The 10,519-nt window shown below is 48.5% G+C and overlaps 1 protein-coding gene across 1 annotated transcript in view; it reads right to left on the reverse strand.

The window, feature by feature from the left end:
• UNC45B (unc-45 homolog B (C. elegans)) overlaps nt 1–10,249 on the reverse strand; it is an 11,907-nt gene extending 1,658 nt beyond the window's left edge. The window contains exons 1-18 of the mRNA XM_009885133.1: nt 10,088–10,249; nt 9,279–9,315; nt 8,766–8,941; nt 8,142–8,231; nt 7,484–7,651; nt 6,162–6,330; nt 5,646–5,816; nt 4,634–4,805; nt 3,981–4,281; nt 3,475–3,569; nt 2,681–2,822; nt 2,121–2,261; nt 1,821–1,948; nt 1,296–1,362; nt 809–922; nt 585–700; nt 133–250; nt 1–12 (exon numbers count right to left, since the gene is read on the reverse strand). The exon at nt 1–12 is cut by the window's left edge and continues 159 nt beyond it. Of these exons, the coding sequence (XP_009883435.1) occupies nt 1–12; nt 133–250; nt 585–700; nt 809–922; nt 1,296–1,362; nt 1,821–1,948; nt 2,121–2,261; nt 2,681–2,822; nt 3,475–3,569; nt 3,981–4,281; nt 4,634–4,805; nt 5,646–5,816; nt 6,162–6,330; nt 7,484–7,651; nt 8,142–8,231; nt 8,766–8,941; nt 9,279–9,315; nt 10,088–10,249 (2,379 nt within the window). The remainder of the gene's footprint in view (nt 13–132; nt 251–584; nt 701–808; nt 923–1,295; nt 1,363–1,820; nt 1,949–2,120; nt 2,262–2,680; nt 2,823–3,474; nt 3,570–3,980; nt 4,282–4,633; nt 4,806–5,645; nt 5,817–6,161; nt 6,331–7,483; nt 7,652–8,141; nt 8,232–8,765; nt 8,942–9,278; nt 9,316–10,087) is intronic.
• Between the last annotated feature and the right edge of the window lie 270 nt (nt 10,250–10,519).

Raw genomic sequence — 10,519 nt, forward strand, 5'->3', positions numbered from 1 at the left:
CCGCTCTGTGACCTAAAAAAAAAAAAACAACCCAACCCAATGATATCCAGAGATAACACGTTTAGTAATGCCTCATCACAGGGGCTCACGAACTGGTGCACGCAGTCAAGGCTGAGACACCCAGTGCGTTACCTCCTTGTTGACCACCAGGTTGCACATGCACTCTGTGGCTGCCTGGCGAAGTTGGTCGTGATTCTCAAACATATAGTTTTCAATATCTGGCAGGGCCCTCTCTTTGACTATCTTCATCCTGTGTCAAAGAGCAGTCAAATAAAATACATCATGGGACAAGCAATAACCAACTTATAAAATATTAACTGCAGACAGGGAAGGCCTTGAAACCAGTTTTGTTCAGTAACTATCTAATGCAGATTAGGTCCACATCCTTTCTCTTTCTAGAGGAAAATGCACCACTCTCTTCTTCCCTGCTATTATATTGATCTTTTAGTTCCAGAACCTTTGTAGCTCTGCCAAAGGTGGGTCAAACTGACCAGTTTTCCTAGTCCTACAAGAAAAGCGTTGAACCAAAATTCACATTCACTCCTGGGGAAGAAAGGTAAAAAAAAAACAACATTTAAACTCACCTAAGTTTATCACTTCTTCCTGAAAAGTTTGTGAGACCTAACAGAGCCTCGTAATTCTGGAGGCCATCTCTCTCTGTGTTCAGGAGGCTAACGAGGGGCCTCACCACCTCGTACACCTAAGAAGAGAAGGCACATCACTGCTTTTCCAGCTCTCAGATCTCGGCAATTTTCATTTGATAAAGGAATTACCAAGTTTTATTTTTATTATTTTTCTCTAAGCTTACCCTCTCCCCTGGGAATGCCATGTCTGGATTTGAGATAGCAGCGATTTTCGCCAGAGCGTGAGAAGCCTTTATCTTGCCAACTTCCGTGCCCTCCACAGCCAGAGGTATCAGGGCCTAGTGACACACAGGAAAGCATTCAGTGCCTCTGAGAAGGTTTACAGGCTTGCCTTAATATACTAAAATAACTTAAAAATATCCTAAAGATGTGTCTGTTGAAGAAATGGGTTTGGACTGTAGCCCACCGTGATGTCTTGCTTTTGTTCTTAAATAGGCACCACACCAGAGCTTGTAGCTCACGCACGGTTGTTTCAAGCAGATTGCTTCATTGGAGGCTTGCAGAGACAGGGCTGGAGCATCAGTCTGGGTGGCCCCAGGGGGTACCAAGACAGCTCACGCTCTTCTGCCACATTCCCTCACAGTAGACACATCGCAGGTTCCCAACAGACACTAACTGCACATCAGGTTGGGCTGCAAACGTAATAGTCACCTTTCCACCGCCTTGAGCGACAATAGTCCCGCGGTCCTTGGGGTCTTCGCACAAGGCAAGGAACACCCTGCAGAAGCACAGCATCACTGAGTGAAACAGCCACGTGGGAAGGCAATAACCCATGGTCCTCATGGAAGGGGGCTAAGGCCTGGCAGGGGTGCCAGATCCACCAGGGAAATTCCAGATGTTTAACCCAGTGCCCACAGCACTCTAGGAGGAAGCAACAAATGGCACAGTAAGAAGTTTCCAGGCCTGCAAGATGAACTCTATTCCAGCCAAAATCCAGTACAGAAGACTAGAAATTCAAAATATATCCTAGCAAGGCAGCCCTGTAAGCCAGCTTCAAGGTCAGAATGTGGATTTTTACGACATTAAGAAAAGCTTTGGGTTTAAATCTTTTCTCCACCTCCCTTTCATCTCACCCCCATAAGCAAAATGCACCACCCCGGGAAGCAAGGAGCCAGCCCAGGTGCCCATCTCAGCGGCACATGGGCTGGCCAGCACTCCCAGCTCCCACGACAGCACCTGGCGATGAGCTCCTTGCTCTGGTCCGTCAGTATGGCACTGTCCGCCTTCACCATGCAGGCCAAGGCAGAGACGACGCCGGCTTTAAGCAACCGTTTCACCCGCTTCACCACAAAATCCTTCTTGTCCTGGGGGGGACATTGGAAAGGGATTAGCCCCTCAGCAGCTGCCACCTTGCTGACTACAGCCAAGCCAAAGCCATTTCAGTCTTGGAGACAGAAGACCTGAGGTCTCTGACAATGGATACACCAAGGAAAGTCTTCAGATCCAAGCATCTCCTCCCAGCCATAGACAACCTACCTTTGGATGCTCCTCAGGCACGTGCTGCTTGGAGAATTTTGCCAGTTGCACCAGCTCTGGGACCAGCTCCTTGGTATCGTAGCTGTTGGTACAGTTCACCAGCGCAGAAGCCACAGAATACAAGATAGTCTTGTCGCTTGTCTGCACAGAAAAATAAGAGCTTATGTGAGAGCGAGGAGGATGCAGCAAGGAAACAGGTCCCTTAGGACTGCCATCATGGTAGTTTACACTAGTTGAAGACTTCTTAGGCTTATCCCCAGTTTTATAGCCCAGGGCTGGGAAACCCAAAAGTCTTTATGGTCAAACAGGCTGTTTGACATCATCAGATGCTATCAAAACCTTGACACCTTTGGTTTTCATGCAGTTTCTGGCAGCAAAGATAAGAGCAACCTTCCTTAGCCTTGAGCTAAGAGCAGGATAACAACCACCTTGAAGTGTCTCCATGGCACAGGCAAAACTGAAATTTTGCTGAACTAGAGGTGGGAAGACAGTGTTGGGCTGGAGAGCTGGGAGAACTTGATGTTACCAAAGGAATGAGGGAACAAGGTAAGGAGATAGACCTTGGCTAATTCAAACATAGCTTGCAGGGCTGGCTCATCTTCAACAAAGTCATCTTTCACATCTGCATCGAGGGTTAGATATGCCAGTCCTTCCACAGCCCATTTCCTAGTGCGGGCATCAATGCTGGTGTTGCACAGCCATCTGGAAGAGAGAAAAACATCCACATTTCTATCTTGGGAGCCAGGACTGATTTCTCTGGGAGAGTAAAAACAGATCTTGAGATGGTTTCGGGCTTGAACAAGCACTCAAGTTCCACTGCAGCTCCTAAAGACTGTGGATGCTTAAGACATGACCTTGCTCCCGTGGCTCAGCTTGAGGGATCTAAATGCTGCAGGGAAAGACAGACCAGACAGACGCTGCTTTGCCTTCACCATCACACGAACCACGGGATGCCCTGCTATCCAGTGCCAGCAGCAACGATCACCCACTCAATCACTTCCTAACTTCATCCCGCCGCCTTAGTTAGTCCACCTTGTAAATTCACCTTCAAAGGTACTTGTGCATATTCTAGACAACACTTGACTGGGCTGTACCATTCTGGCAAAGAGGGAGGCACCACGTCTGGCATCTCACATGGGAAGTGCGGGAAGGAGAAGGTTTATCCGGGTATTGAGGCAAGAGGAATATATGGTTGCTTCAGGCACAGAAGAGCTCTGGGTCCCAAAGCAATGGTTCTGGGGCCACTGTCAGCAGCAGTAAATAGAGACAGTGTACAGGCAGGATCTCTTGGGAAAAGAACATATTGTACCTTGCAAAGTACAGAACAACAGAAGAAAAAAGTAAAATCACTCACTTTCGGCACTGCTTGGCTAACTTCTCAGTGGACCCCTCAGCAAACTGCCGCAGTCCATAATCTGTACCTCCTGCTGAGCCCAGCTTGCAGAGACCCTGAGGAGGATGAAGAGGATACACCAGGGAGAGATGTTCATTAATCCTCTAGTATTGCTGCCCCAGAACAGTCTAATCCCATATCTAGAGTTTGAAGTCAGGTCTATCGAAGAGGAAGCATCCTAATACCCAGTAGATCGTTCAGCTTGTAGCACAGCAAAGTGAGGTTCTGTGCTCTTATTGGATGTCTTTAATGGAAGATTAACAAGTTATGCCTTCAAAGTTACCAATAATCCATGTGCTCTCCTGTGGTCTGCCATCTCCCCCTTCCTTGTAGGGGGAAGCACCATAGACCATTCCTCAGCTGAGGTGAGTGAACCCAACATGTTCCCAGGACCTCCCCCTTCTCCCAAGCATGGGGTTAAGGTGGTGAGTGCGGCAGGCGATAGAGGCAGGGGCTGCCATCCTTACCACCAGGGCTCGGATTTTGATCTTCTCATTCTTAGTCTTCTTGTAGATCTCCTTCAGGAGCGTCACCCCATTGGAGATGATGAAGGTGGCCCGGCTCAACTTGGTGGAGGCATGGATGAGGGCTTCCACAGCCACCAGCTGATCAATCTCCCTCTCAGACCCACACAGGGCAACCATCATCTCCATGACTCCCTTCATGCTCAGCAGCTTGTTGCCCAAGTCAAAGGGCCCTTGCAGAACTCCAGACACCATCTGGATGGCATGGAGTGTCTTATCCATGTCCTGTGGGTCGACTTTGCTCCTGCATGGGATAGAGGGAGTCAGCACGTGGAACAGTAGTTGCTTACTTATTCCCTTGGGCAGGGAACATCCTTTCTCAGATCAGGAACTGAGCTTCACTGCTGAAATATCTACGTGTCTGGGACACAGCTGGGTCCAAATTCCTGCAAAGGCTGTGATCCAGCAGGTAGAAGTAGAGTGGGAGGATCTGAGGATCTCAGCTGAAGGATCCAGCAGGATCTCAAGCAAATCGTTATCTCCCAGGGCCTCAGTCTGGCATCTAAGTGGATTGCAAGTGCCTCATCTCATCTTTAAGACCTCCTGCTCCTGTGCCTCTGTACCAGCTCAGCCCCAGTAAGACAGCCCCTACTCACTTGATGTACTCCTCACAGATCACCCGGTAGTTGTCACGCTCTGGGTCACAGCGCAGGTCATCATAGAGTTTATTTAGGAGGACAGAGGCCGTCAGCTGGGTGTTCTCTGTCAGCGGCAGGCAGTCAGGCATCTCAGGAATCTGGCCCACCACTTTCAGTATCTTTTTTAAGCCTGGAAACAATGGAGTGATGTGGCTGACAGAGGGGAGAGGGTCTGTACAAAATTCAATATGCTATTTGTTGGTTTCCCCGCAATGAAATAGCCAGCTTGGACAGTCTGCAATTGCTTTGCAGCCTAATCACATAAGGCTTGGACAAAAAAAAAAAAAAAAAGGGTACTCCGATATTTTCCGATATTTACAGGGGAAGAGCTTCTGGTGGTGAGATTACAAGTTTGCAGCATCAGGCTTTTATCTGGCGCTCGGAGTGAGATAAGCAAAACTCCATGTTTGGTCCCTGGCTGGATCAGTTATTTTTGTCAGGAGGCATTAAACCTGCTGACCTCCAAAGCTGGAGGCTTTGACTGAGGAAAAGTCAGTGACTTTCAAGTGATTCTGAATGTCTTAACCCTCCTTTTGCTAAAGTGTTATTAAATAACTTCCACCAAACTGGAATTGGTGTAAAAACACACCCCTCACAAATTCCTCAGCCCCTTCCAGTTTTAGAAATGACCATTTTGAGGATCCAGCAAGCTCATCTCATCCTGCTTATGTTAGACAATTTATCCAAGCCAGATCCCCCTAACATTAGGAAATACATTGGAATAAACTAACCAGAGAAGTTAAGTCAGTCCTTTAGAAATCATAAAAATTCTTGCTGTCATACACAGTTTTCCTCTTAATCCTAAAACTGTTTCCTGCTAATAAGTCTAACTTTGCTCCAGGATTGCACGCAGAAGAAAAGCCAGATAGCCATTCATTTGATAGAAAGGATCAGTTCTAGAGGTGTTCAGGCAAGAATACACAGCTCCACATCTCCCAAACCAGAACAGGGGTGGAAGGCAAGGTCTCACCATTGTCGATGACAAAGATGGTCCTGCTGTTGTCATGGTCTTTCAGGTCCTTCCTCGGTATGTTCTTGTTGAGGAGGTTGAGAGCTCGGTCTCGTCCCTGCCCAGATACTTTCTTACTGACCAGCATATCCAGCAAACGCATTGTGATCATCCTTAGGTCTTTCTTAGTATCTACACAGAAGCAAGACTTAGTATCTCTCTCAGAAGCAAGACTTAGACTCTTAGTATCTACACAGAAGCAAGAAGAAGCAGCCAGTTACAAGAAATTATCTTCGAGAGCAGGTGAACCCAATGAAAACCATTCAAAGCCATTGTGTGGCCGGAACATAGGTATTTAACTCAACACCACGAGGATAAGAGCTGTGTGCGGGTTGTCATCCTAGACAGCTGAAGGGTAAGGTCCCCACTCCACCAAAGAACGAGGAATAAGATGGACATCCCAGGAGCAGAGCCCTCCCTGCTCACCCCACTTCTCCTCCAGCAAGACTGAAGAACCACCAGGTCACGCACCCTTACCTAGCACTACGGCCTCCTCCTTCCCGTGATGCTCCTCCGTTCCCTGGCCCAGCAAGCAGTCCGTGATGGTCTGCAGGAGGTTGCAGACAGCCAGGGAGATTTCTTCGTTGTCTACTGACATCCACATACAAATGCTGTCAATGCCCAGGTAATGGAGGATGGCGGTGGCCTGGCCCCAGACAGGAGAGAGCAGAGCAGCTGTTAGCAAAGGGTATGACCCTTTCCTTCCGGCACAATTTAGAAAGCTCAGCCTCATCTCGTGCAAAGAAAGTATTTACCTGGGTGAATCCCACATCAGTACAAGGTAGAGTTTTGCTTTTCATCCTTATTTTCATTTATAATAAAAAACCTCTAAATTTTAGGAGTTGCCAGTGATGCAGCAGACAATTTCCAACGAGGATGCTGAGATGAGCATGGCTGGGTTTGGAGATGCCCTCCCGCACGGCTGTTGACAAAGCCTTTTTGGTGTGCAAACCCCATCCTGGCTGTGAGCGACGCCAGTGTCCTCATGCAGCCTGTCCCCGTGCACGGTGGCACACCAGTAATTCCAGGGAGGCATGTTCAGAGACACACTGACCTAGTGGGCTTTGCCGAACAGCCTTTTTGCATGACAACAGTTAATGCTTCAGAAAAAGAAAATAGGTCTCCACTCCACTGGATTTTCATCCAATAGATTTTTTTTTTTTTATTGTGTTGTAGTTCCCCCCCACACTCCTTTGCACCGTTAACCTGACACGCATATCCATTTTGCACATGTCCATCTCCTGCTTCCAACCACATGACACAGACAGGGCTTCTTAGGAGCCGTTTTACACTATATAACGACTGTCTTGGCGTAGAGTAAGATATTAGCCAGCTCAGAGACCACTGGGCCTTGGGACCCTTCCCAGGAACCTTTACTTTCCTGGTCCTTCCCTGCTTTCCTTCATCTAAGCCTTAGACAAAACTTCCCCAAAGAGTTATTTGTTGTTTTTCTGAGACCTGCGCTGAAGGACATGGCTTTGACCCAGCCATGCTCACCACAGCTTAAGTGGGAACAACTTATCCTAAGTTTTACTTCACCAGCACACATGAAAGCACCACAGGGAACACGTACAGCTTTGGTCCTGGAGATGAGAAGCACAGTAAGTGTGTGCTGTCAATAGTCTGTATTAACCCCACCTGCTTATTTGTTTTGTTTTTTTTCCTCCAGAATTAAAAAATTTATTTTTAGGATTTAATTTTCTCCCCCGCTGCTCACAAACATCATGAACTATTGCAGTGTTCCACTCCCCCAGGTGCAAGGCAATAGCAGTGAAGGTCTCGAACATCCCGTTACTCACCCGAGCCTTATGTCCCGTACACATGCCCGAAAGAGTCCTCACAGCTGCTAGGATCAGCTCAGCATTTTTGGTTTCTATCAGCTGCAGCAGCAAACTGACCCCATTGTTCTGGAAAATCCTCTCGGCACCCGCTTCTTCCCGCCCCAGGACTATGAGGTTGTTTGCAGCCTGGGTGGGAGACAGAGGAATTGGGGCTCAGCGGCACAGCCCTGCCGGCGGCCTCCAAAACACCTCCGTGCAGCTCTGGGATGTCCCAGTGGGAGCTGTGGGGTGGCCGTCTCCTGACGGATGCAGTGGACCAGCTCTGACCCCACCAGCCAGTTTCTCCGTGTCCATCTGGGAATTGGCTTCGCTCTGCCCAAGAAAAGTGGGTCACCGCTTGGAGGGAAATATGTGGAAGGCAGCAGAGATGGGCCTGAGCAGAAGTCCAGTCTGATCCCAGCTTTGGGATTTTGGGAGGTTGGTCCACCTTCCCACAGCACAAGGGTGATCCCTCTTTGAGGCATTTTCCCCTCTCAGTTGTCTCTGAGTGCAGCTCATCTCCCAGCTCCTTACCTCATCCTCCATCCGGGGAAAGGAATACATCCTTCTGCTCCTCAGGTGGCCTCTGACATTAAAAAACAGCAATTGGTCCTGTCAAGTCCAGGACAGTTCTCACCTTTTCTCGCTTGTCTTTCTCACTGTTCTCATCCAGCAGGATTTCAAACATCTTCTGCACCCTCGAGTCCGTGGAGAACTGAACACGCAGCTGTGCCAACAGAGCGCATGGAGCATCAGAGGGAGAAAAATCGAGGAGCAATTTTCCTTTATCACTTCAAGGACACCACAGACCATCTAAGCTGAATAGGTGTCCCTTCTCAGAGAGCATCAATTATCCATCTCAGACTCATTGGCATGGGCAGAGCCAGCCCTAAGCCATCACCCAAGACCTCATGGTACCTAGTGATGCAGGGACTTCTTCCCGGCACCCACATAAAGGTAACTAAGTCAATGTGGTGACTGCCAGGCCCAGTCCAAAGCTGGTCCAGTTCCTTGCCAGGACCTTACAAAGACATTCAGGACCAGGCCAGCCTCAGGAGTGAGCTGCCATGATTTTAATTTAACCATTCAATCTGAGCCTCAAATCTACATGCACCAAATATGAACTTCCAGTTAATGAAGCCTATTTATCCCCTTACATTGTTATGAGTTTTCAGTACAACCAACAATCCATCAGTGTAACCCAGAGCAAGGACTTCCAACACCTGGTCTGTAAACCTGGGACTGCTCTCCTGGCATTTACCTTGTCCTGGATGTTGGCCCCCAGTCGCCTCAGGGTCTCCTGGAAGTTTTTGTTGCGGGGTTCAATGGTGGCACATTTCTGAGCATCTTTGAATGCTTGGTCCAATTTCCCCAGTTTTTCCAGAGCTTGGCTGCGCCGGTACAAAGCTTTGATGTCTGAAGCATTGATGTCAATAGCTGGGAAAGTGACCCAAAACACCAGGCATCAGAGTTTGCTTCTTGGAAAACCTCTGTGTAAACTACGATTTGCTTTACAGTGACTACAGCTTCCTGAGACGTAGTTGTTAACCTTGTGAGCAAATTGGTACCCGATCAGCATCAATTGCACCGACGCACCACATCGGCGCGTCTTCTTTTGTACCTCCTCCATTAATTCCCTTGTGGCCTCAGCACTTGGGTGTTAGTGGACATCAAGGAATAAGACCACAGTGCCCCAAAAGCAGATGTGAGAGCAGGCTGGAGCCAACATACCCAGCAACGCAGCTCTCCGTTCTCAAAACGGCCCCCTCCTTACCTCTAGACGCATCCGAAGCTGCTTTGGCATATTCCTCCTGTTAAATCAGAAGGAAGAGATTTGTTAGCGGTGGAATAGCTACTGCACACTGAGACCTCTCTGTTCTCACTAACAGGACACCCCAGTGAAACCAGCAGCAGCCTGCAGAAGGAGAGATGAGGGCTGAAGTACCTTTTCATCACTGACAAGGGAGAGGGGAAAAGGTCTGTAATATAAGTGAAATAATATACAATGCAGCAACAGAGCGTGGGCAGCGATGGGCGAGGGGACACTCACAACAGCCTATCTGCATTTTGTTCTGGGTCGGTGTCACTTCACCTGGATTAGTGAAAATTCAGGAACGTGCGAGCAACCTGCTAAAATCCCACAGCAGGTCCTTACAAGCTGACTGCAGGGAGCTGAGACAATTTTGGTACAGACACTAGTAACTTTTTGTTTTGCTAAATATCTAACATCTGCTTCTCTCGCGCTGGGACAGACAGCAAGAGCAATACCTCTACACCCCAACCCACGGCTCATAGAGCTCTCCCATAAGCGTTGGGGCAGGCTGGCAGCCAAAAGCTTTTGCTTCAAAGTGATCAAGTGGGACCATCTCTGAGCTGAACCAGCGCGCTCAGCCCCATCAGGATTGATGCAGGGAGCTTTACAGCTCCAGGATGAGCCCAGAACAAGTCATTTCAGACCAGTTTACAAACACCCCATTCAATAAATGGACAAACCACACAGCCCACAGCTGGCGAGTGCCCTCGTCCGCCTCCCTGCTCTTCTCCCCTTGAGCAACGCCCAGGCAAGCCGGGAGTTTTTCTCACCTTTTTGAGGAAACACGCCGCCCTGTTCCTGTACAGCACTGCCTGCAGCGCCTTGTCCTTGTTGAGCTTTATGGCTTGAGTGTAGCTTTGCACAGCTTTCTCGTACTCGCTGGCCTGAAAATATTTATTGCCCTCCTCTTTCAGCTGGATGGGATCCTCCATTTGGAGAGCTTTAAGGAAAAACATCAATTTGTGTCCTGTTTTCTGCTGCCTGTGTCACTGGGGTCACCAGCCTACTCCACCAAGCTGAGCTTCACCATGAGATCGATGCGTAATTAGCACACACATTAATAAAAGCAGCTTACCAGGCTGAAGAGTTTAGAAAAGGAAGACCTAAATTGCTCCTCGAGGCTGTGGCTTCTCAGAAGCTTTTCCCGCGGCTGTAGATCCTTAGGAGTCAATTCATAAAAGAAAGAAAAACAATTAAAAAAA

This window comes from Charadrius vociferus, unplaced genomic scaffold, assembly GCF_000708025.1.
Source record: "Charadrius vociferus isolate BGI_N301 unplaced genomic scaffold, ASM70802v2 scaffold54, whole genome shotgun sequence".
In the NCBI taxonomy this organism is placed as follows: domain Eukaryota; kingdom Metazoa; phylum Chordata; class Aves; order Charadriiformes; family Charadriidae; genus Charadrius; species Charadrius vociferus.